The 24,254-nt window shown below is 40.8% G+C and overlaps 1 protein-coding gene across 1 annotated transcript in view; it reads right to left on the bottom strand.

Moving 5' to 3' along the window:
• Positions 1-24,254, bottom strand: part of FBN1 (fibrillin 1) — a 222,989-nt gene that overhangs the window by 15,078 nt on the left and 183,657 nt on the right. The window contains exons 45-57 of the mRNA XM_088025122.1: positions 20,624-20,749; positions 18,525-18,641; positions 17,554-17,682; positions 16,786-16,905; positions 13,948-14,073; positions 10,078-10,227; positions 9,632-9,697; positions 9,006-9,122; positions 6,995-7,114; positions 5,373-5,495; positions 4,140-4,271; positions 2,005-2,130; positions 1,218-1,424 (exon numbers count right to left, since the gene is read on the bottom strand). Coding sequence (XP_087881248.1) covers positions 1,218-1,424; positions 2,005-2,130; positions 4,140-4,271; positions 5,373-5,495; positions 6,995-7,114; positions 9,006-9,122; positions 9,632-9,697; positions 10,078-10,227; positions 13,948-14,073; positions 16,786-16,905; positions 17,554-17,682; positions 18,525-18,641; positions 20,624-20,749 — 1,659 coding nt within the window. The remainder of the gene's footprint in view (positions 1-1,217; positions 1,425-2,004; positions 2,131-4,139; positions 4,272-5,372; positions 5,496-6,994; positions 7,115-9,005; positions 9,123-9,631; positions 9,698-10,077; positions 10,228-13,947; positions 14,074-16,785; positions 16,906-17,553; positions 17,683-18,524; positions 18,642-20,623; positions 20,750-24,254) is intronic.

A 24,254-nucleotide genomic window follows, 5' to 3' on the forward strand; every position in this document is an offset into this window, starting at 1 on the left:
TCCGAAATAAGGAGGAAGGTTTCCCTCCATTATTTTTGCCGTATTTAAAGCTAATCCTGAAAAATCTCAAGCTGCATAATATTGGGGAAATGGGACCAAACTTCCTTTGGTGAGGGAAGCACTAGGGCTCTGGGGTGGATCCCTGGGCGGGGTTTTTGCAGCCTGATAAGGAAGAGAGAGCCTTATTCACAGCTCCACCGCAGGGAGAAAGATCTGGTCGCTATGCACTGTTGAGCACTGAAGCAGCTGTCCTTCCACATTGTGACCCATCTATCTCCATACTGCTCAGTGTGGTGCCAATACCAAATGAGTTCTTAGCCTTCGATTGCCAAGCGATCATTTTATTCCAACAGATGTTATTTATCCTAATTCTTTCGAGTTTCCTCTGAAATGCAATTTTGCCTGCCCTCCCTGGTCTCGAGAAGCGAGTCTTTTCCACCATCTCATTTTCTCATCCTTGGAAGAAACATCAGTTGCTTTCAGGTCACCCCGTCCAATCCAGTTCTGTGTCTTCCCACATCCAGTTCTGTGATTCTACCTTTAGCCACATCTTTCCAACATCCACATAAACCCTGCTTACTCTCCTTCCTCCCCTCTCCCTTCTGATTCCTTCCCAAGGAGCTGGAGAAGTCTCTCTCCCTTCTCGTTTACGAGGCTGGAAACAAGTGCAGCTGCTGCTGAGGATCACAGGCCTGGAGCTTCTCTGGAGCGGCCTCACACACTGCGACAGCCTCCCCAAGTCTCCCAGGTGAAAGCAGCCGGTGCTTTTCCAGAGGCAAATGGGTTTTAATTGCCAGAATATCAGCATCGTCTATACTTCCTTCATGCAGCATATTTCAGCCAATTTTACAAGTTAAAATGCTTATCGGTGGACTAGTCTAGGAATTTAGGGATCATTTATGCCATGGTTTTTCTAACAAATTGACACTCTGAGTAACCAATAACTGACAACAAGCTTCTGTTTAAAAATCTGGGGACTCCTTGTGATGCAGAGGCAGGAACCCAAGCACGCACAGCTTTGGCAACCTGGCCTTGAACATCTAAAATACCATAATAAAGGGTTTCGGTTGACATAAAGCATGCACTCAGCCTAAGCCCATACTGCAGATTCCATACTCTCAACTGTTTTTCATAAAACAAGCAGATTCCCTGCAAGTATTTTTGGACCATAAGTGTTACCTGCTCCACTGGTCATAAGTCAGAATGCAAGGAAGTACCTGCTCCATTGGTCATAAATCCTCGGCCATGGGGGCAGAGTTTTTTGAAGGCCACAGTGCCCTGGAAGGGGCAGATCTCACAGTGGGGGCCCCAGCCTCTTCCTCCATCACAGCAGCATTCTGACTTGGTGACAGGGTTCCTGTTGCTCGAGCCGATCTGACACATGTTTTGGAGCACCTCCGTGAAGCAGTACCCTTCCCGGTTGTCTGGAAGGGACATTATATCGCAAAGGGGACTTGAGGGAATTTGATGAGCATGACAAAGTATATTAAGAATGTGGTCAAATATAAAACCCAAAAAGGATGTAAACACTTTACCCTGGGTGAGGAGAAGCGAGAAGGGAAAGCTGGAAACAGCAGTAAGAGAGAAAGGATGACGTCTGAGGGAAACAAGACAAGAAATTCATTAAGTGGCCCACGTAAGGTGACAACTTTCTCTGCTCCCTGAAATATGGAGAAGTGGTCATGCTATCGAGAGAGAGGAGCAGAAAAACACACGGAAACAGATCCTCAGCACCAAGGGCTTCAAAAGGCAGCGGAGAAAGAAATTCCAAACCAGTGATTCATTGATACACTTAGCAAAGGAAGAATTCAGCTGCGGGGTGGTGCTGAGCCCCATGGACAAATCACAGTCATTAGTCCCTTCCAAAATAGGAACCTGCCTCAAATTTTAACCATTTCTATTATTTCAGATGAGAGATCAGGGTGCCAAGCGTCCCAGTGTGAAGGGGGGCGGGGGGGGGGGGAAGTGTGTGGGCTGCGAAAGCATCCGGTCGTCTGCACTCACCAAGGCACTCGTCCTGAGCCGGGCTGGCGGTGAAGCCGGCATTGCACTCGCAAGTGTAGCTGCCCCGTGTGTTGAGGCAGCGCCCATTCTCACAGATGCCTGGCTTGGTCTGACACTCATTTTCATCTGTGGGGTTTCGTGGAAAGAGCAAACACAAGAGCAGTCATGCCACCCCTTCGCGCAAGGATGGAGTCTTTCTTTTTTTTAGTTCGCGAATAGGTAACCGTCTCCCGTGGTTCCCAATTCAAAAGATATAAGAGTATTCCTCAAAAGTGCCCCTTCCTCCCTTCTTCCTCAGTCACCAGACTCCCGTCCTGGGAGGCAACCCTGTGTTACTGCCAGTTTCTCACGTATCCTAGAAATGGATTTGGCACATACAAGCAAATGTGTGTGTGTGTGTGTGTGTGTGTGTGTGTGTGTGTGTGTGTGTGTGTACACCTCTGTCCTTTAAAAAACATACTTGATGGTATTTTGATATACTTAAATGTAGATGACTGCAATTTAGGTACACATACACTTTCCCACTTGATAAAATTACAATTTTCTATATCTGTCCATAAAAAGTATTCCCAAAGGATTATTTCAAGTGAAGGGGAAAAAAAAAGATCACACATTAGAGAAATGTTATAATACTTCATCAGAATAATGTCTGCGATGGGTCAGTTTTGACCTGAGAATTGGTCTATACCTAATCTTCCAGTTCAACATAGATTACATTTATTGTAATACTTTAACAATATTATCGAGAAATAATCATAATCCAGTCTCTCAGGTTTAAAAAAAAAGCATTAAGACAAACTGGAGATTCTTAGAATTATCTGATGATTTTTTAACAGATTGAGCCACCCAGGCATCTCATTCTGATGATTTTTTTTAGAAAGATCATAAATAAAGTGACTTGCTTAGGTGCATCCCATGCAGAATAGTTCTGAGCCCCCAAGGCAGGGATCTCATAATGAGAAGCAGAGTTGGAAGGTGACAGCTACAGGACTGTTGAGACAGGCTAAAAATCCTGATGCCCACGTCATCCCCAGACCAATTAAATCAGAGCGTCTGGGGTGGGACCTGAGTTTTCCAAGTGATTCCAGTGGGCAGCTGAGGTTGAGAAACACTGAGCCTGGAAGAGCTGGTGTGTGTTCCTATGTCCAAATGCTTTTTCTGTGCTTTTAAAGTCTGCTCTTCAATTACTGTTTAATTCTGTATTTTACAAGGTAAGGGGAAAATGAGGTTCTTGACTGACAACATAAGATTTCTTTTTCTGGCATCACTGATTATTAAAAATGGAAAGGAAGCATGTGGGAACTTTCTAAGAATTTTCTCCTGTATTGACTGTTCAAACCAGAGGTTGGGAAACTTTAAATTGTAGTAAAGTTATAGTATTACTGTATTATATGTAATAACTATTTTAGGTTTTGCAGGCCATATGATCTGTTGCCTTCACTCTCTTCTTCTCTGCCATTGTGGCATGAAAGAGCCATGGACAATGTCTGAATGAATGGTTACAGCTATGCTGCAGTACGACTTAATTTACAGAAATAGGCGGCAGGTTGCAGGCTGGATTTGGCCCCCCGGGCCGTGGTTTGCCCGTCCCTAGTCTGAAGCTGTGGTTTTCAGTGGAGGATCCACATTACAGTCCCTAGGAAGCTTTAAAAAATACCAGGGCCCAGGGCCCACTCTAGACAAGAACAGATTCCCTGGAGGAAGAGCCCACTGGTTTAATGCTACTCCCAGTTCAGAGGGACCGGGCATCTGTCATTCAATGTCAGGGCGCTAACAGCAAAGCTGGGACAACTGAAAGACATTCCAATGTGGTGAAGAGAACCTAGCCTGAAACAACAAAAAGTATAGGAGTAAAGAAAGACGCAGAGGAAACACCTGGTGCCAAGTCCTGGCAGCAACATGGGCTGAGAAGGTATAACAAAGGCCGGCTCGGAGGGAGAGAATGATGGTGCTTCAGGAACTCAGAGATAAGCAAGAGGCAAGGGGCTCTCCAAGGGAAACCGTGACATGAGGGAACAGAGGGAAGATGGCACTGGCCAAGAAGAACACATTGCCCACAGGGACTTGGATGCCAAGTTACTTCTGTCCCTTGTCACCCGACTCGCTCGAAGCTCCTTGGGCCGGGACCTGCTTACCTACGCAGCCCTCTCCGTCGGGCCTCCGCTGGTACCCAGGCCCGCAGATGCAGATGTACGTGCCGATGAGGTTCTTGCACTCCATCTGCTTCTCAGTACAGTCGTGTTTGCCTTCCTCACACTCGTCCTCGTCTGGAGAGAATGTGCACCGACGAGTTAGAAAAGAAGCTGTGCTAATTTCCTGCCTTTTAAGCATGAGATGGTATCAGGTCATCAATTTTCATTTACACTTCTTTCAGTGTTAAGCTGTTTCCTTTTGTCTCATGGGCATTGGCCTCCTCGGATTGGGAAGGGGTCTTCTCACCTACTTTGAACTTGCAATGAAATTATTACCTAACTAACTGTAACCCCTTCAAAGGTGGGAAGCGTGACTGTTAATTCTTTTTGATGAATTCACCTAAAAAGTTCTTCTATAAAACTTTCATAATATAACAGCATTATAATTACAATATAGTATAATAAACCTAAAGCTTCCATTATATAACAATTATAATAACATATCATTTTATGTAGTATTAATATGATATATGATTAGATTATTAATATGATTAGAATAATCATTGTATGATGAAAATTTTAGTTTTTATACTTTGAGGAAAAGACAAACATTCACAAATATCATATTCTCTCCTGGTTCTTCCTTCCTTCATTTCCTTTCTTCTGGTGCAGACAGGTCTTCCTCATCCCTTATTGTCCTATTGCATTTCCCTCTCTTTATCCTTCTCCTTTACATGGTCTGAGCTGAGAAATTTGGACTTATCCTGCATGTGATGTAGAGCTCTTGGTTAGGGAATCTGTTCACCTTCAAGAAAAGTCCTATTTAGGTCATCTGAAGAGAACAAGTAGCTGCTCATTTAAGACCTTGGAGGAGCAAATCCGTGCTCTTCAAGGAGCCCCATGATTTACCTAACTGTACAGCAGAGCCTCGTCCAGAGCCACAGTAATTGTAGGTGCTCAGTAAGCATTTTTAATGGAAATGATTTAACTAAAGTAGACTCCATATGCTACCCCCATCCTTGGAAATAACATCCCTTAGTGATGGGGATTTAAAAAGTATTATTTAATTAATATTATCATACTATGGGCAATGATGACCCCATATTGTCCATGGAGTATAGCAGAGTTCCCTGATTCCCAGCCTTTCTCTACTGATAGATGTTTAGAGAGACATTTCCCATCATAGATAGAGTGAGAGCCCCCCGGGTTAGATGACCTTTAACACAGATTTCTCACCTTTGCACATCCTTCTATCTTCTCTCAGAACATATCCAGCAGGACATTTGCATTCATATGACCCATAAGTGTTTACACACCGGAAAGCACAGAGCAGAGGATTCTGGGCACACTCATTTATATCTGCAGCAGAAGGTAGCATGAAAATAATGGATCATGGGCATCAACCAAAAAAAAACTCTATTTTTATCAAAAGTTGAAATGCTTCATTGTCATCAGCATGGATGCACCAAGCAATCTCTGGTTTTCAAAGCATCATAAAATGAGTTGGTTATTTTACAATTGGTATAGGCCCGGGGGTTGTGGGTCCTGGTTCTCCTAGCACAGTCCCAGTTCTGGCTTATTGTCCTGGTATAATTATTAAAGTTATTTAGACAGATGGGATATGATAGACCACCCTACATATAGGGAGCATTTCTGAAATTCTGGCTTTGAAGTGTCAAGCTGACCACTTGCCGTTCCCTAGAGTCACATAGCGTGGGAATCAGTTTTACCCCATTCAGTCAAAACAACTGTCAACTCAATTGCAGTCAGAACAGAAGCAGACCCATCCAGTATTGTTAACCACACCCCTTTCCCCATAGAAAAGAGGCTCCTGTGAAATAACAGTGATTCCTGAGCCTAAGCAAATGGTATTCTGAATAATTTTACACTTTCCTTAAATAGGAATGACTTTACCATTAATAGATAAAAGAGATTTCTACAGATTCCATAGTTTGGAATCAGCAGAATATGTTTTGAAAAAGCAAGGTTAAAACAGGCCATTTTGATTATCATGTTTCTTTCTAAGTCCAGGGATGCTGACTGAGAACATCAGTGAGACCCCAGATCATATTTAGTCATAGCCTTTAAAAATTCAGCAACAACTAGGACAATGGGTATTGATAGGACCTATCTCTAATGAAAAGCTCACTTTCATACCATTGTTATCCTCTACCTTCTCCTCACCTTCATTCTCTTATGTGACCGGTGGTCTCGACTTGAGAGTGTATCAGAATTACTTGGAGGGCTGCTAGGCTCCACTCTTCAAGTTTCTGATTCAGGAGGTCTGGGATGAGGTCTGAAAGTCTGCATTTCTAACAAGTTCCCAGGTGATGCTGATATGCCTGATCCAGGGACCACCCTTTGAGACCCACTGTTCTAGACACTCCCTTTCCTTCCCTTCTCTCCATACATTGATCCTACTAGACATACTGGCAATTACTGCTTACAGAGTATAGATAACATCTTTTGCTGTGATTGCCCCCAGATGGCTATAGGATGTTGGTGGTTTTGTCAGTGTGCAGATGTTTCTATGCGTAGAAAAGAAAAAAGAAAAAGAGAGGGAGCATGGGAGATGAAGAAAGAAAAAGAAGGGGAAAATGGAAAATAAGAAAGAAGGTTGCAAACAAGATGGGAGTTGTATCTAAATACTTGTAATGGGGAGACACCAAAAAGAACTCTGCATATTATACAGTGTGATTTGTGCCATGAACCAGAAGAATAATGGTATGGCCCATCAGGCCTAGATGTTCTTTATTCTGTATACCCTAAGTGGCATTTAGTATCAACAACAGTAATCACCCAACTACTGTCTCCATGATCAGAACACATAACCACAACTTTTCTGCAAAGAGGCTTACCTTCACAAGTCATCATTGGACCAGGCTCAAATCCCTCCTCACAGGTACATTCAAAACCTCCAATCACATTCTTGCAGGTTCCATTTCCACAAGGATTGCCCACAGAGCATTCATCAGTATCTGCAAGTGACCAAGAGTGTATACAATACATGATGAATGAAGACAAAAATGGGCGTGGACTCAAATAATACCTCTCACTCTATTGGGGTACTTTGATCTGTGGCATCTTGTTTGATCCTCATTCTGCCTTTACAAGAAAGGAGTGCACATGTCAGGCGCCTGGGTGGCTCAGTTGGTTAAGCGACTGCCTTCGGCTCAGGTCATGATTCTGGAGTCCCGGGATCGAGTCCCGCATCGGGCTCCCTGCTCAGCAGGGAGCCTGCTTCTCCCTCTGACTCTCTTCCCTCTCGTGCTCTCTATGTCTCATTCTCTCTCTCTCAAATAAATAAATAAAATCTTTTTAAAAAAAAAAAGGAGTGTACATGTCTTATCTCCACAGATTTATAGCTGTGAAATTTGACCTGCTAAGTGGCAGTGGCACTAACAGTGACAGTATCTGGGCTTCCAGCCCTCCTAGTGCTCTTCTCCTGAGCTTCTCCAGCCTCCCATATTATGTATGAAGAGCTAAATCGACCAGGAATAGATGCTCCAAGGGTTAAAGCAAGACTGCTCTCACAAGTCAAAAGTTTTCACTTACATAAAGCTAGAAATACATCTCCAGTCTGGCCTTACATTACATCATTCTCCAAAAAGCCTTAAACATGATGGATTTTTGCCAGCTATAAAATAGAAGACTAAGCTTACACAAAACGAGAGACCAGAGGTTAAGCAAAATTAATACACTGGATAAAATCAAGATTCAAGAAGATTTTTTTGTTGATTCTGTTGAAACCAGATGGTTTACATTAGGCAGAAGAAAAGCTAGAAAGAAATATGTTTAGGGTATGATCTCTGTAAACAACCATGGAGAGAGAACAAGTCTTAGGAGGACTAAAAAATATCTATGCCTCCCAACCCATCCATCTAGAATCCTGACTGTTCTTCTGACACATTTCTTGGGGGGAGAGTGTCTTCCTTTGGGAAAGGGAAATTTTTGAGAAATAACATTGTAATCTTAGTTCTTTAGGATATGGACTAGTGATGGACTATCATCAGGGTTACATCTTCTGTTGGGTTCTGAGTCAAACAGTGAAGGCAAGAGGCTGTGGTAGAGAGACTTCGGTGAGCAGGCTCATTTAGCATGCACACAGGAACACTAACTGAAGATTCTGAAGAGAAAACATTGACAACTTTGCTTTTGTTTTGCTATGAAATTGCATTTCACTGTCCAGAATATTATATCTCTTTTGAGTTCATAAAAATCACATTGAGTTTTAGAGCTGCAGGGTAATTAGGAATAAGTTAATCTATTTGTATAATATGCCATTCTAAGGCCTAGAAAGACTAAGGAATTTGCTTACGCTTCATGGTAATAGCTGCGGGTGAAATTTGAGAGGGACAGATATAAAACTTGGATTCAATTTTGTGTTAGCAGGCATCAAGAGGTCAAAGGTCAGGCATCGCCACTCTTTGAAATTTTAATAAGAGAGCAAAAACAAGAGGAGTTTACATTATGTACATAGCCTTTCACATTACTAAATGTAATAAAATCTGGATGAATGTTGTATTTTACATATTGAGAGAATAAGATTATGACCATTAATTTTTTTTTAATTTAAAAAATAGACGATAATGTTTTCCTTTCCACCATGTCTTCAGATGTATCCAGTGTCTTCCCCAATAGACTGTAAGGTCCATGCAAGGAAGAGACATGTTGGCTTGGGTCACTGCTGTAGACAAAGGGCGTGGGACATGGGGCACTCAACTAGTACTGCAGATGAATGATGCATGAATGAATGCACAAAACTTACTTCTGTCCCAATCCTGGTACTTATGCTTCCTAGTGTGAAAGCTCTATGGCCTAATTCCGAAGTTGGAAAATCCCTCTGGAAGAAACAGATTTATTACTCACCGACACATTCATTCCCTTCCAGAATGTAGCCAAAGGGACACTCGCAGCGGTAGGAGCCGTCCGTATTGATGCACTGCCCATGTTTACAGACATCAGGTTCTTTGCACTCATCCATATCTTACGCAAAGGAGAAAAAAATTAGTGAATAACAAGGTACTGTTTTTTAAACACAAAGGTAAACTATGATCATTTCAGCATCCAATCAATGAAATATCTAAGATTACAATATTACCATACAGTACAATAATATAATTGGTATCTAAATGAAAAGTAGAGCTTTATTTTACAAGGTAAGTGTGGATAAATAAGAACAGCTGGAGCGGTGTCTGGGTGGCTCAGGCGGTTGAGCATCTGACTCTTGATTTCTGCTCAGGTCATGATCTCAGGGTCATGGGGTGGAGCCCCATGTTGGGCTCTGCACTCAGTGGGGAGTCTGCTTGAGATTCTCTCTCTCCCTCTCCCTCTGCTCCTCCCCCTGTTCATGCGCACGCTCTTTCTCTCAAATAAATAAATAGATAAATAAATCTTTAAAAAAAAATAAAAGGAAGAACGGCTGGATAAAGGGCAGGGAAGAGGCTGGGTAAAGAATATTAAGAAATGCTGGGAATCCAGCGCAGGCCACTTACCAACTGCAGAATCATCAGGCCCCACAATGATGCCACTTCCGTAGGGACAGATCTGGCGGAAGGCCTCTGCGGTACAGACGAACACTTGTTAGTAGACAGACCAATGGCAATTAGCTACAGGCTGCTTCCCACACAACGTGTGGTGGCCAGATTGCCACATGCTGCACATATCGGGAAACAATGAACGAGAAAAGCCCTGATACCAGGGAAAGTGAACAAGGCTCCCAGAGTTGGAGTGCCTACTACTTGGGCAGCTCCGATTCATAGCACATTTCGGAAGAAAATAACTACCCAGCTCCTGAGTTAAAATAATTTTAATGAATATTTTATGTAGACTTAGAGTTAAATTGTCTTATCTTTCCTGAAGGCCTAGGTACAACCCTTCTTATGTCATAACCAGTCGGCCCTATGAAGGGTCCAAAGAGAAATGCAGACGGTGGACCTACCATCAGGTTCAGTGGGGCACAGCTCACAGGGATCACCCCAACCTTCTCCCTTCAAGGCACAGCAGCATTCCTGTTTGGAGTGATTTCTGGATTTGGGTGATGAACATTTTCCTCCTTCAAACTTTGCATAACAGTAGCTCATTCGCAAATCTGCAGCACAAATCCAGGAGACCCTTTAGATCCTTTCCTACCGCATCATTACTGTATAATACTGAATAAGAAACAATCCATCCTGTTAAATGTGTTCCCTTTTCATTATAATAGGAAGACTGTAACATAAGTGACTATGACAGAAATTGGGCTCAGATCTTTAAAGCCATAGGTGACTTTTTAGTAAGATCTGATGAATACATCTATGCGGCTTTCACTTTATTTCTCATTTCAGCGAATTTTCCAAAATAACCTGATGTGAATAACAAAATCCAACACTATCACATTTCAAAACTGACATCATCAGTGACTTCAGGGTGGGGACATTCAGAAGTGGAATCATTCACAAGACCCCTGCATTGACAGCTGTGTTTGTGTGTTTTGGATAGCATTTAGTGAGTGTACTAGGTTAAGGTAGACCTCCCAGTTCTGGTACTTACTGTGCTATCACACTATGTTGTTTATTCTGGGTCCCCTAAGCCCGGAAACCAAAACCCCTGATTCCAGGCATAGAGTAAATAAAGATGTGGCAATTTTGTGGACTGGCAAAAACACGACAATAGTGGTCATTCGCTGAAGCAGCTACTGATGTAGTCGCTGTCTACAAAATGCACACGGAGCTCTCTGCAGATTTTGTACGTGTGTGTGTGCACACACAGGCAAGATGCAGAAGGTTGTTTAGCTCAACAGAGAGAAGGTAAAGAGGAGGGCAGGGAGATAGGTGGATAGGAGGCAGGATAACCTTTTTTTGAAAGAAGGTATTTCTTTAATATCAATTATTTTTTGGTGACAACATGGAAGATGGGATCTAGTTGCTACAAAATTCTCCAACATTGCTTGACATAATTTTGGAAATGGACTCTACCATTTCTTATAGAGCAAATTGGGTGGCTCTAAAAAATGAGCTCATCCAAAAGCCTGGAGTGTTTTCCCTCAGATTTGACGTCTAAAGCCTTGCAGACTCCTCTCTAGATACACAGAGGCTAAAATCTGCAGGTTTTAAGGAAATGCTTTCATACCCATTTTGTACAATTCCCCTTTCTTTCTTTATGATCAGGTATGCTCTCTCCTGTCACTGTTTCTCAACCCTAGGTGGCATATTATGACATATTCTTACAGCCACTGATGCATTTCTGGTAAGACAATTTCAGAGCTTTTAGTTCATGACAAAGGAGACAATGTAAGAATAACTGAGTTGTCAAAGATCACAGAAGGAAAATTTTCATGAATTAAAGTAAAAATAACAATCAATCACTCACTCATATTTACCAGGCTCTAGTAAGTCAAACTCAGTTGGCCTTCTTCCCCAATGAATTTGTTCACCTTCTTCAACCAACTCTTCCAGATACATTTTCTTGCTAGTTTTTACTCTCCTTCCACACCTGTGAGAGCTAGGACTTAACAGGCACCTTTCGGAAAACTACTCTTCTGAAAGTCAAGTGCAATAAAAGCCACTCTTCATCCTGTGGCATGTCTGCCATCCAAATATTTGCTTTTAACAGATTATAGTTTCTTGAAGGACACTCTTTGATTTATTCTTCAAGTTCATTGTCACATACAATGTTCTATGTTTATTATCTATAACTATCTTAAGGTATTATGTAGTGACTCCTCACAAAAATGTCTCAATATATTAAAATTCAATTGTCTCTGTTGTCTTCCAGCTTATAATGTTTCTTTTAAATCTAGATACATTCTCTTTTCCTTTTATGACCCTGTTCCATAAAGCAGCCTTGTCTCCCCACTACCACTCTACCATCCCGCCTCCTGAAAAAGAAAAAAATCTAGCCATTACACAGGCTCAAACACAGGAAGTTTACAGTGAGCCTAAGTGACAAACTCCCCTTCACTGAACTTTGTAAGTGGGAGTGGCCCATTTATATCTGTGGCTTTCAGGTACCGGGATCTGTTCAGCTGAGTCTTATCACAATTGTTCCTTCAAAAACATTACCTGTGGTTCTATGGAATTTTCTCATTTCATGGGCAATAGAAGCCTGACTCCTAATTTGTCACCTTATAAGTAAAACCCAGCTCTTAATTCCCTGGCTTCAGGAAAATTTGTGCCCTGTGGGAGATTTACATTTGCCTGTGGTGATTCTCTAGATTTGGTTTATGAATCAAAGGTGCCTCGCAATGGGAAAGAGAGCTGTGCTTGCCCACACACTTGCACTAGGACTCACTAGGATGCCTGTTTCCCAGTCCATCTACAAAGAGCCCTTAATGACCTTTGAAATTTCATCAGAACTACAAAAGTCCCTTTCCCTGCTTGCATTCCTCAATTCTGGCTCTGCCTCTTGGAGCTGAGCATGTGGCAAGGCTGCTCACAGCTGGGCTGATTCTTCCTGCAGCGTTAGCTTGCTCTGTGACAGGCCAGTGCAAATTGAATTAATAGCCTATGAGTTTCCTCTGGTCTGCCACATCGGCAGATTCACACCTGGTTTCTCACTGCTTTCTTTCTAAACCTGGGCCAAGCCAAAGGCACACAAAAACAAGGGAGTAGGACTTAGAATTTATCTGGCTTGGTCTGTACCATAACAGAGTATCTGCTTGAATCAAGTATCACCCCACCCACAAGCCTGAAATCCACGTGGGCTTCTGACAGCGACCTATGAGATCAGACCAACCAGAGAATTCTCAACTCCCCCTTCACACTTCTAAATATTGAGTAACAAAAGGACTAGTTGAAAGGAAGGCAAAAAGTTAATCAGGAGAATAACAAGAGTCTATGAACAACTCAGAAACTAACAAAGCTTTGTTACCTATTTAATATGATTGGTTGGGCAGGTATTATTACGGTTGTTTAAAATGAGGAAATTGAACTTCCAAAGGATCCAATTGATTTGCCCTAGGCTACAGATGGCAGATCTGAGACCCCAAACCCAATTTTTGGAATCTGAAATGATATCCATTGCCTTTTATTTGATAATACAGAACCAAAACAAAACAAAACAAAATAACCAAGAAAAAAACCCTGAATAAAATGACAAACAACAACAGAACACAGAGGTAGAGGGGAGAAATATGTGTGTCTGTGTGGGGTTTTTTGTTCTAAATTCATTAAGCCAGTATGTATAAATGGATAGATACACACCATTGCATTGTTTACTAAAATCTAAAGTTTTCTGGGATATAATATATTGTGTTAGGCTTAAGTTCAGGCTTCTTTTTTTTTTTTAAGTTCACAAGTATTAGTCCTGAAAACAGACTATGTCCCAGCAAGAGTCCAGGTCAGTTCAAATTTATTTTTCTGTTTTCTTAGAAAATTTGTGATGTAAGTGATGGGCGCTATATCCTGGAAGCATATGGATTAATCTGTCTTCTTCTGACTGAGAGTCTAGATTTTGGCCCACATTTATACCGAGTTACTTCTTCAGAGGCAGAGACCATGGAGCTGAACTTTCCCCAGGCTTTGCAGTAGTCAGTGGCTCATGGCTGATCCCCCACTGACTGACCTATCAGCATCTGTGTTCGTAGGGGGAGAGATAGGTTTAAGTACCAGGGCAGTTGTTATACAAGCAACCAGAACTTGATGGATGAGTTTTCAACTTTAAAAGTAAAAATGAACTTTCTGACATATGGTAATCATTAGACCTCTGGGTGAATGAAAACTCTCCATCTTCTCTTTCACAAAGAATCAAAGCTTTGCCATGTTTTAAGAAAATGAAACCACAACAAATAAACACAGAATAATGAAAGTCTAAAGCCTTCAAAGGCAGTTACCTTGGCACCTTCTTCCAGTGGAGGACAAGGAGAACCCATCTGGACACAGACATTTGAAGCTGCCTTCAGTGTTACTGCATGTGCCCAAGGCACAGATTTCTGGCTCTTCAACACACTCATCAATATCTAAAAGAATTACATGTGTCAAAGTCAAAACACAATGGAGACACCCTCAAATAATGCAAAGTGTGGAAGTACAAAGTGCAACTGAGTTTCAAAACTCTCGGAATAATGAAGAGTTTTCCTGGATCATTATGCTGTTAGTGGACTTCTAAGCTCTGATATCTTTTTAAAAAGTAATCTTGAAAATTCTTGTTGTAAAAAGGGAATCTGCAAGTGCCTTCTAGGGGATACAGTGAGAAACATCTCTTACCCAGACTCAGATGCCTGGCTAATTAGAAAAGGTAATTTTCTACCACCGTAAGCTAGGAAAGCAAGAAACTCCAGGGTCTGACTTCACCACTGCATAGGAAGCAGAAGCTTGAAATTTTAATTGTGTTGACAATAAGTTAGTAAGAGATCCAGGTCTTTGAAACAAAAATTTATTCCCCTCCATCCATCCGCAGTGCTTTCCCCAACACTGTGTGCTATGGCCCTAAAACTATGAATTTTACAAGAATAATAACACTCATGAAAATAATCTTGTGCAGCGTAAACTAAAGATATCACAGAAGATGGGGTTCCTTCCTAACTCTCATTTGCAGGTTAGTTTTTCTCAAGACACAAAAATGTCTTTCTTGTAGAAGCTAGTTTTTCTTTCATCATATAGATAATAGGAATTTGATACACTTATAATTGTGATGTTTCCTTTAGCATATTAATATACTTTAACCCTAGGAAGGGCTGATTAAAGATGGTCTACAGTGAAGTTTGAATGGCTTGAGTAACCATATGCCCTAGTTTTCCTAGGAGAGTCCTAGGTTATGCTTGTTGTCCCGGCCTCATTATTAATAGTGTCCTCCTTAAAACTGTCTAGGTTTGGTCAATAAATACATGATCACCCTATGTATGGGAAAAGTATGGCACTCTTTCCAACAGATTTATCTATCTTTTCCTCTGATTTTCAGCAGGAATTTGTAGTAAAAAAGAGGTAAGTCTTGATTCTGAGCCATGTTATTTTTATGGAAATACCTTTTTTTTTTCCAACAAAACATGTATCTCTTATATCATGGGGCTCTTTATTTTTGCATTTGTGCAAAGAGTGCTACCTACATCAAGATGTATTCGTATTATATGAGTTCCCTCCAACAAGGTCCAACTAAGAGGAAGTTAGGAAATTAATTCCATTATCTTGACAGTATTGTAAATACCACACAATAGGTATTCTCGAAATGTGCAACTCAAAGTGATTATCTTCCTGTTTAGGGCAAAACCAGTCTCTTCATCACTCTTATGTTATTACAGTGCCTTTATAATTGCATCATGTTGCTTGTGGTGTATTAACGCATCTGAGCTGCTGCTGACGACTGAATGACTCCATTCCCAAGTGCCCTCCACTCCCACATCCAAACTTTTCTTTTTTTAAAAAATTTTTAATTGTTATGTTAATCACCATACATTACATCATTAGTTTTTGATGTAGTGTTCCATGATTCATTGCTCCACATCCAAACTTTTCTTAAGAGAAAGGCCAACTTTTGTAAAAATGCTCAAGTATTTCTTTTCGTTGTTGTTTTTGTCATTGCCGTTAGGATTCTTTCTCTTATGGTAGAAATTAACCTATAGGTGACTACTTCATAAGGATAGGGACAAGGATGGTGGAATGGGCACATTATTCAGTATCGGGAAGTCATTTTTCTGTCTATACATTTCCCTTCTGTTCATCTTAGGGGAATTCTGCATTAGTCATGGAGTAAATAAGGCCGATCTTTAGTAAAAGTAAAATAACACTTATAATAATTTGTATGCTGGACTAATTTTGATAAACTGTTTCCATTTAGAATATTATCACTTGACTATGATTTAAACTGTATATATAATAAAGTTTCTCCATGGCATTAAAAGTGGAGAAAATTCTTACTCATTATGGATTAGATACAGACCTATTTAAACGTGGGAGCATGGACTAGGTGACTTCTTTTTTTTTTAAGATTTTATTTATTTATTTATTTGAGAGACAGAATGAGAGAGAGAGAGAGCATGAGAAGGGGGAGGGTCAGAGGGAGAAGCAGACTCCCTGCTCAGCAGGGAGCCCGATGTGGGACTCGATCCCGGGACTCCAGGATCATGACCTGAGCCGAAGGCAGTCGCTTAACCAACTGAGCCACCCAGGCACCCTGGACTAGGTGACTTCTTAAAAATCCTTTCAGCCTAGTTATGAAGTTCTGGCATTTAATGTCCTTCATTTAGTTCAATGACATATGTATTGAGGAATGCAGTACTATAAAATTTGCTGAGAATTTATTTGTAGTAACACATTTTCACTGCTCTATAGGTCAAAACAACATAGACAAATTATATGGCCACATTCATCTAACCTCGAATGTGGTCACTTAAAGATTTTAGCTGGAATCAGGAAGCTATTTTTAGTTGCAACCTGTTGGCACTTAAAAATATGTAATCCAGGATTTTTTACAAGTTGCATAAAAGCACATTGGAAAAGAGTCAGGGCCATATGACCACCCATATGCACAGAGCAAAACAGTGTCATCAGATATCAGCGTGAGAACTGGATGTTCTTGTCTCATCATTTGAGTGCGAGAACGTAAGTCAGACCCTCTGCTCTTGGATCTGTTTCTGATAAAGTATACCAAAATGAAGACACCAGCACACCATCATAAAAACTGACTTGGAGAATGCCAGGGCAGTAACGAACACTGACAGTCTTCCCACTCTTACCTTCGCACTTGTCATTCTGTAGACTGTATCCAGGGGGACAAATGCATCTGTAGGACCCGTCCAAGTTTTGACAGGTGCCTGGTGCACATTTTCCAGGTTCTAGAAGACATTCATTGATATCTGCAAAGAAAAGGGAAAAAGAAAGAAGAGGTTCCCATTGGCATGATTTTCATCAAGCAATTAAAATTTCAAGAAACTGGAATCGAATGAAAGAAATACATAAAACTACCATGGAGAAAAATTAACGACTCAATAAAAAGAAGCTCTATCAGCTTTCAGAAGTGTGCAGTAGACCAACCATGTTTTATGTGACCTATCACAAATTAAGTATTTCCAGAAAAGTGTAGCATGTGAAAAGTCAGTGGGAATGCAGATTTTTGAGCGCACCCAAAGACTGTGTAAGAGCTTTCCACAAAGCTATCTTAAAGAAAAGAAATATAAGAAAGCAAATGACAATTGCTTATGGGACAATTTAAGTTTCTGTTAAATGTAACAATTTAACTGTTCCCTGCAAATGCAATAACTTAATTTTAAAAACATAACAGAGAAATGTGTCCTATCTCTCTCGCTCTCTCTCTCACACACACACGCACACACACAGTCTACAGGTAGGATTAGTGTAATTCTCCTCGGATGTTTTTCCCTTGAGGCTTCTGAAGGAAGCATGGTGATAGGGCCTGCAGGATCCTTTCATCTCCAGGAGCATTCTTCGGATGGTACATGGAGGGTACATATAAAAATTACAGCTGCTAATGAGACCACACTTACCCACACAGGTCCTGCCATCTGGAGCCACCTCATAGCCCTCATTGCATCGACACTGGAAGGACCCCACCGTGTTGATGCATTGGCCATTTCTGCAAAGGTTCCCATTGCCAGTTGCACATTCATCAACATCTGCCAAAAAAATATCCTTTGATATATTCCAAAGAAAATGTCATAATTCCAGCAATGATCAAAACCTTTAAAGGGAGAAATACTTCTTCTAAGTTTCAGTGGCCTTTGCTGGCACAGCCAAGCATTAAAAATTCCCATAAAGATCTAGTTTCTAACAATACACCTGGCTTTACTCGCCTATCAAAACCTAACAAGATTATTCTATTAGAGATTGATAATTTATATTAGAACTTTGTATCAGTTTCACTTTGATCTTCCTTTATGCTTCATTTTTAAAAGCTAAAACTGAATTCCTAATACGCAGTACAGCTGAGGGTATTAGTATTCTCGTAATTAGAAGTGTATAAAATTAGCCTCTAGCATGATATAAAATTTGGATCATTAATCTGCAAACATCCAACTTGCATGTTATAAATAACATAGCAGGTTTTATAGGGAGGATTTTATAGATTCAGTAATTGACTTCTTTCAAGAGAGGGTCTAGTGAAACATTGAGACAAGTAGGCCCACGTAATTCCTGAATTATGAATTTCTATACAAAAAATCACTTTTGTATGTTTTAAGACGTCATTGATTCAATTTATTTAAAAATGTATTGAATTCACAGTACAGTACATATAAAAATTATAGCTGCTAATGAGGTATTTTAATAAAAGTCATGGCTGTAGTTAGTCTATTTGACATTTACTTAGGACATTATATTTGACAACTGCCTTAACTAAGTGTTATGCATTAGAGGGCATGTATTTAAGAAAACCGGCTGGCACCCCAGAGAGGCTGCTAATTGCAAAGAGCGCAGATGAAACGGCCTTCCTTCGGCGCCCACCGGTTTGCAGACACACCTATGCAGTCGTTGTTGTGGGAAAGGATGAAGCCGTGGTTGCAGCGGCAGTTGAAGGACCCGATGGTGTTGCGGCAAGTTCCATTCCCACAGGCGTCTCGCTCACACTCATTTATGTCTAGTAGGAACAATGGGCACAGAGAAGCATGGCCGTTAACAGAAGAAGATATGAGTGGCTACCTGGGGGTTAAGGGCATTGTGGGGTTCACGATGCGTCAGGCACAGGCTAAGAACATCTTGATCAGTGGCAGCTCCCCGTGAGCCATCAGCACGAGCCGAGGATCTAAACCCTGGGAATAAACCATTTCCTTGGTTGGCATGTGGAAAGAGGCAAGCTAAGGACATGAGAACTGGACAAGAATTATTTTACTCTATTTACTTCTAGAATTCTCCACCCTTGCCACTTTTCTCAAATATTTTCATTTGGAAATGGAAAATTCTGTGCGCATCTGGGTCTTGATTTGCTGCCACCTTTGGCAAACTTCAGCCTTTAAGATTCTCACTCCAGTTTACCAAAAAGCAGTGAGTCACCTAATATCACCCTGAAATCAGCAACAAAATAAATCAGGTTTCTAACTCACCTGATATTTTCGACATCTCTTCCTTCTTCACAGTCCACCCCTAAAAGCCCATGACTACTCCCACTACTGGTGACTTATCTCACCCTCCCAAACTATGCCAAAGTGATGGCACTTAATGGGGCTCTCCTGATACACCCTTGTGTTAATATTTGTCTTTTTACTGGTCTATGACTTTTCTCTTTGACTATTTTATAAAGCTATTTTGGCATCTTCTTTGTCTTTGCGTTGCACCACAGCAACCTGCATCTTTCTTATAGAGCAGGTGTACATTATATCAAGGAGGAAATAAAAAATTAAAATGAAAGAAAGTTGATTTTGCTGGTTTGCGGGAGGGAGTGAGGCGGAACGAGGAAGGCGAGGGCACAGGCAGGGAAATTCCGGGAGCGGAAGACAACACCTCAGGTTAGCCAAATGCAGTGCTCAGAGTTAGGATTTCTTTTCCTTTCAAACTTGGGACATGAAGACAAGTTCTGTGATCCTAAACCAGAAAGCTCTTGCTGACCCCAAAGTAATCCCATGTGTGTGTATTGGGGGGGGGGGGGGCTGCAGGACCGCACTCAGATGAGTCACGCTGCCAACAATCAACAGCTGCTGTCTGATTCGTTTTTAGCCAAGCTAGTGAAATTCTTCTGTAGGGCAGGCTCCTTGGTAGAGGGTTCCAGACAATCCAGATGGAAGAGGAAAAAAGACTGTTAGGGTAAGCTTCCCAGGAACAAGCAGGGCTGCTGATACTCCTTTAATTTAAAACCGGTTATTGTTCTGAAGAAGACAAAACCTTATAAGAAGGTGCCCTAATGGGTGAACCCAATTACAGCGAAAGCTAAGCTCTTAAAACATGATTCTATTGATTCTTCTTTTTTTTCCAGCTGTGAAACTGAATCATGTTCATGGAGTGCCCAAAAGACTTAATGGATGGTGCTTGAAAGTAGAAAAAGGAAGGAGGAAAAGAGAGAACATGATTGGTTAATATTTGGAATTTATTCTAATCAGCATCCTGATTTATACTGAAAGCAAGAGGGAAGAGATTTAAAATCTTGAGCTCTCTTCCCCTAGAAACAATGTGTTTTGTTTTGTTTTGTTTTGCCTTTGTGGGATCTATAAATTTGCCTTTGAGGATCTGGGACAAACTATAGATGCTTCTCAAAAAATGCTCATATTCAAACACTCAAAAGCTGCATTCTATTCCAGTAAGGCAAACCCACACAGATTTCATAAAATAATAGGCTATTAACATTAATAAAAAATACTTTTTGTCTTAATATTTTTCTCAGTTTTTCCCTTCGTCAAAAGTTTTTCTGACCTCGCAGCCAAATGAGTATCAAGGAAGAGGTTTATTATGTTCAGATTGCCAAAGATTAAATACCAAAGGATGTTAATGCTACAGGCCTGCTTGTGTTTTTATTTTACAAACAGCTAAACTAATACTGGAGGCTTAGTATTAACTTTTCTATGTATTCAGATGCAAATGAATTTTTCAACAGGCTATCAGTTAAAAACAAAAGGATAATCACGCACTCACCCAAACACATGGTTTGATCAGCATTTGTTTTAAAACCAGTGTGGCAAAGGCAATAAAAACTTCCAACTGTGTCAATACACTGTCCATGGCTGCAAATATTGGGGATTTCTTGACATTCATTGCGATCTGTGGATAAAAAGTATCGTTAAGTATCTTAGGTAGAGTTTAGGAGACAAAATTGCATTACATAACTTACTTCTAGGTATCATGCTCAGGATTGATCCTAGCTCTAAACCAAGCCAGTAGAACAGATACTGGCATTATATTTATTTTTACCTCAAAATTAGTTAAAACTTACTCTCATTTACTGGGCACATTCAGAGTATGTTAATAATTCATGAAGGGGTGGAAAAAATGTTCTGAAAGGTGAGAAAATTTAGAATGGGGAAGAAGAATCCAAACTGGGAGATAATCTGTTTGATTATGTGCCTCAGCAATATCACAGACTGTGGAATGAGTTAAGTATTTTGTCTAGTCAAGATTTGGTGCCTCAAGTCATGGACCCTTCATGGCTTCCTTTGGCAATTTGTATCAGAGTCAAACAAATCCCATTGCTAAGATAGGTCTTCCTGGTGGACAACCCAGGCTGTCCCTTGTTCAAGTTTCATCATTTTGTCTTACTCCTACAACTTTTTGTTCCATCTCAACCAAGTCTTCATGTGTACACATGGCTCCTTTTAGCCCTTGACAATCCTAACGATGTTTCTTTTTATTCATATTCATTCAGAGGAAAGCCCTGTCATCTTGCCTCTGCCAGTCTTTAAGCTCTAAATTATATTTATCATCAACTGAATCTTTGTTGCTCTCCTGAAATCTGATGATCTGAGGGGAAGAATTTATTAGGTGAATCTACAAATGACATAACCTCATGCCTACTTAATGCCTCTAGTTTAATTTTTTAAAGCTCTCAAGACTCTACGCTTAGGACATGTGTCATCCGAACAGCACTGTATCATCCTGGTTTTCCAACTGTCATAAAAGAGAGCCAACAGCAGAATGCCAACTTGAGTGTAGATTCTGTAAAGCACAGCAATTACCCTGCTTCCGTCTGAATCATCCAAACTCGCTGTTGACTTGTCTTGTCTACTGAGCAGACAGCAACTGGGAATGGGCACTTTTTGCTGCCCAGAGCAGTTGTGCTCATGCCCGAAGAGAAGATCTGCCCTCTATTTCACGTGCTCAGGCTGCCATTTTTATGACTACCTCCTTCCAATATACAGAACATTAGACTTGATGAATCACCATACAATTGAAAAGTCTCAAGTGAGCTTGAATATATCATCTGAATGGAGAAATTGGGATACAGCAGCTTAGGAGCTATCTAGAAGTGCTTGTTAACCTAACAAATTATGATCATTCCCATTGGAGAAAATGGATTTAAAATGAGCAAACTGGACAGGCAGAAGAAATTTAGTTCCATTGCTAAGCTCTATAAAGGGAGCTGATTTTGAAGAAGGGGTCTCAGAGCCTACCAGAGTTGGACTGAACCTTGGGCGCCCTCAGGGAGTACTGGATCTCCAAGTATGCAAGGGACTAGGTCTGTCTTCTCTCTGGGGCCCACAGGAAACGGAGTGCACTAAGGATCTTCTTAGAGAAGGAATTAGGAAAATTCTAATTAGGAATTTTCTTTCCCACAGTGCCATTTCATGTTGGTTTTAAGAAAAGGAAACATGGAGCACTTAGAGGTTCTAATGGTAAAATAGAAAGTTACAATTTTAGAGAACTTAATTGTGAAGTTCACTTCGCCTGGAGACCAGAAAACTAGGTTTCTACAAGCACCAGGATTTGAGCTCCCAGGAAATTATGTCTGAGGCAGAGATAGGAGGTTTAAACAGGGTTTTGGGGGGGAAACACAGCAGACAGAGATCATGAGGAAGTGGCAGGGAAGGACATGTCTCTTGCCTTTAGCTGGGCAAGACATTTCAGAAGGGGGCTACATTTGCTCTAAATATACAGCTCCTCAAGTCGGACTAGCCTCCTGGGCTTAGATACCTACTCATTCTCTCAACAATGTGGGTAATATGGCCAGCTGTGATTTGGGGTTTGAAATGATGTACTTATGAATTCAAATAAAAATCTAATGATGGAAAGGAAATTTTGGTTCTTTTCATCTTAAACACAGGGCAAGAGGGGTATTTTTGCAGTGTGCTTGAAAAAATGTCACGCATGGGATAGCATCTGAAGACATCTTAACATATTTTAAAAGACATAAATGAAGATAATTCCAGAGTGAAGTCGTCCGCCCTAGAGGCTGAATAATAGCAAAACTCAAGTACATTCCCTTTCTTCCAAGGATCCCAATGAGTGAGGGAAAGTGAGTTTGGCTACAAACAACACTCACTCACACTCACAGTACTTATCCCTGGTTAGTGATGGATGAGTTTTATTTGTGCTAATGTTCTACAAGAAAATATGGCAGGGCTTAAGCTTCAGCAGGCCCTAGTTGGACGTGTTGTCTTGATGTATAAATAGCTTGTCCCACTTCTCACCTGAGCGTGAAATGGTGTGAAATGACACGTTCTGTATTATCAGCAATTCCTTATTTTGATCGGAATTATTCTGCCCAGTTTCAAAGAAATATAAATTAAGAGCAAAATGCAGGGAAGTGGTATAAATGCCAAGTTACACTAGGGTATTGTGACTCATATCAGAGACGTCCCCACTTTTCCTGTCCTGTTTTTTTGATACACGGATAACAACTACTTTGTTGACAAAATGCTAAACACTTGCACATGTTCCTTTAAACCCAACAAAACAAGCCTTGATTCTCAAAGTGAGTTTTTGTTCTGCTATTACACCCTCTTCCCACCAAGGTCTCATAAAACAATGCGAAATACCCTACAGAGAACAGTGCACTTCCTACCACTTAGTCACTGGTAGGCAAGGAAATCCAAGGAAAATCTGACCACGTTCCCTTGTGTTGTTTCATTCACAAATGCATAAAATATCCAGGAAACTCCTTGGGAAATGAACCATAGCAAAATAACACATTCTTCCTGACCTCCATGCTAAATAGACAATGATTTATAATTACTCAAAAACTCACATGAAAATCATTCTGAGCTGTAATTTTGTTTCTGGGCTGAAATACCGGTGTTTTAATTTTTGGTGCCACTGGCTAGAAGATGCCATCAGATACTTAAAACTTTACCATACATTTGAGCTAACTCATCCCTCTTATTTCTACCGCAACTGTGACAAAAGTGAACAATGAAATAATCTATCCTCTAGGGGACAGTTTCTCATTTTACTGTAGGTGACTTATAGCTAATAAAAGGCTGTTAATGTTTGTTGCCCTCAGTTCTGTTAGATGTTTAGGAGTAAAAGTGGTGCTCTTGGTCCTTTTTGCTTAGTTTATGCAGGTTATTCTTGCTCAGGAGAGGTTCACCCTCTAGAATTGGGGTGTGAGGCTGGAAAGGTGACAACTTCCCGCCCTAAGGGGGATTATGTAAAAGGAAATAAAACAGTATTTGGCCCTGAATACTGGTCAGGGGACTGTGTGTGTGTGCGTGTGTGTGTGTATTTGTGGGAAGGGGTGTTTGCAGCAGGCCAGAAGATTGGCAAATATGAAATCTATGTAGGCACAGGATATATTTCTTGTTTTAAAAACATCGCCTCTTTAAGTGTTTAG

Source organism: Eumetopias jubatus, unplaced genomic scaffold, assembly GCF_037043125.1.
Source record: "Eumetopias jubatus isolate StellerSeaLion01/CBP00866 unplaced genomic scaffold, mEumJub1_p1.0 scaffold_7, whole genome shotgun sequence".
Taxonomy (NCBI): domain Eukaryota; kingdom Metazoa; phylum Chordata; class Mammalia; order Carnivora; family Otariidae; genus Eumetopias; species Eumetopias jubatus.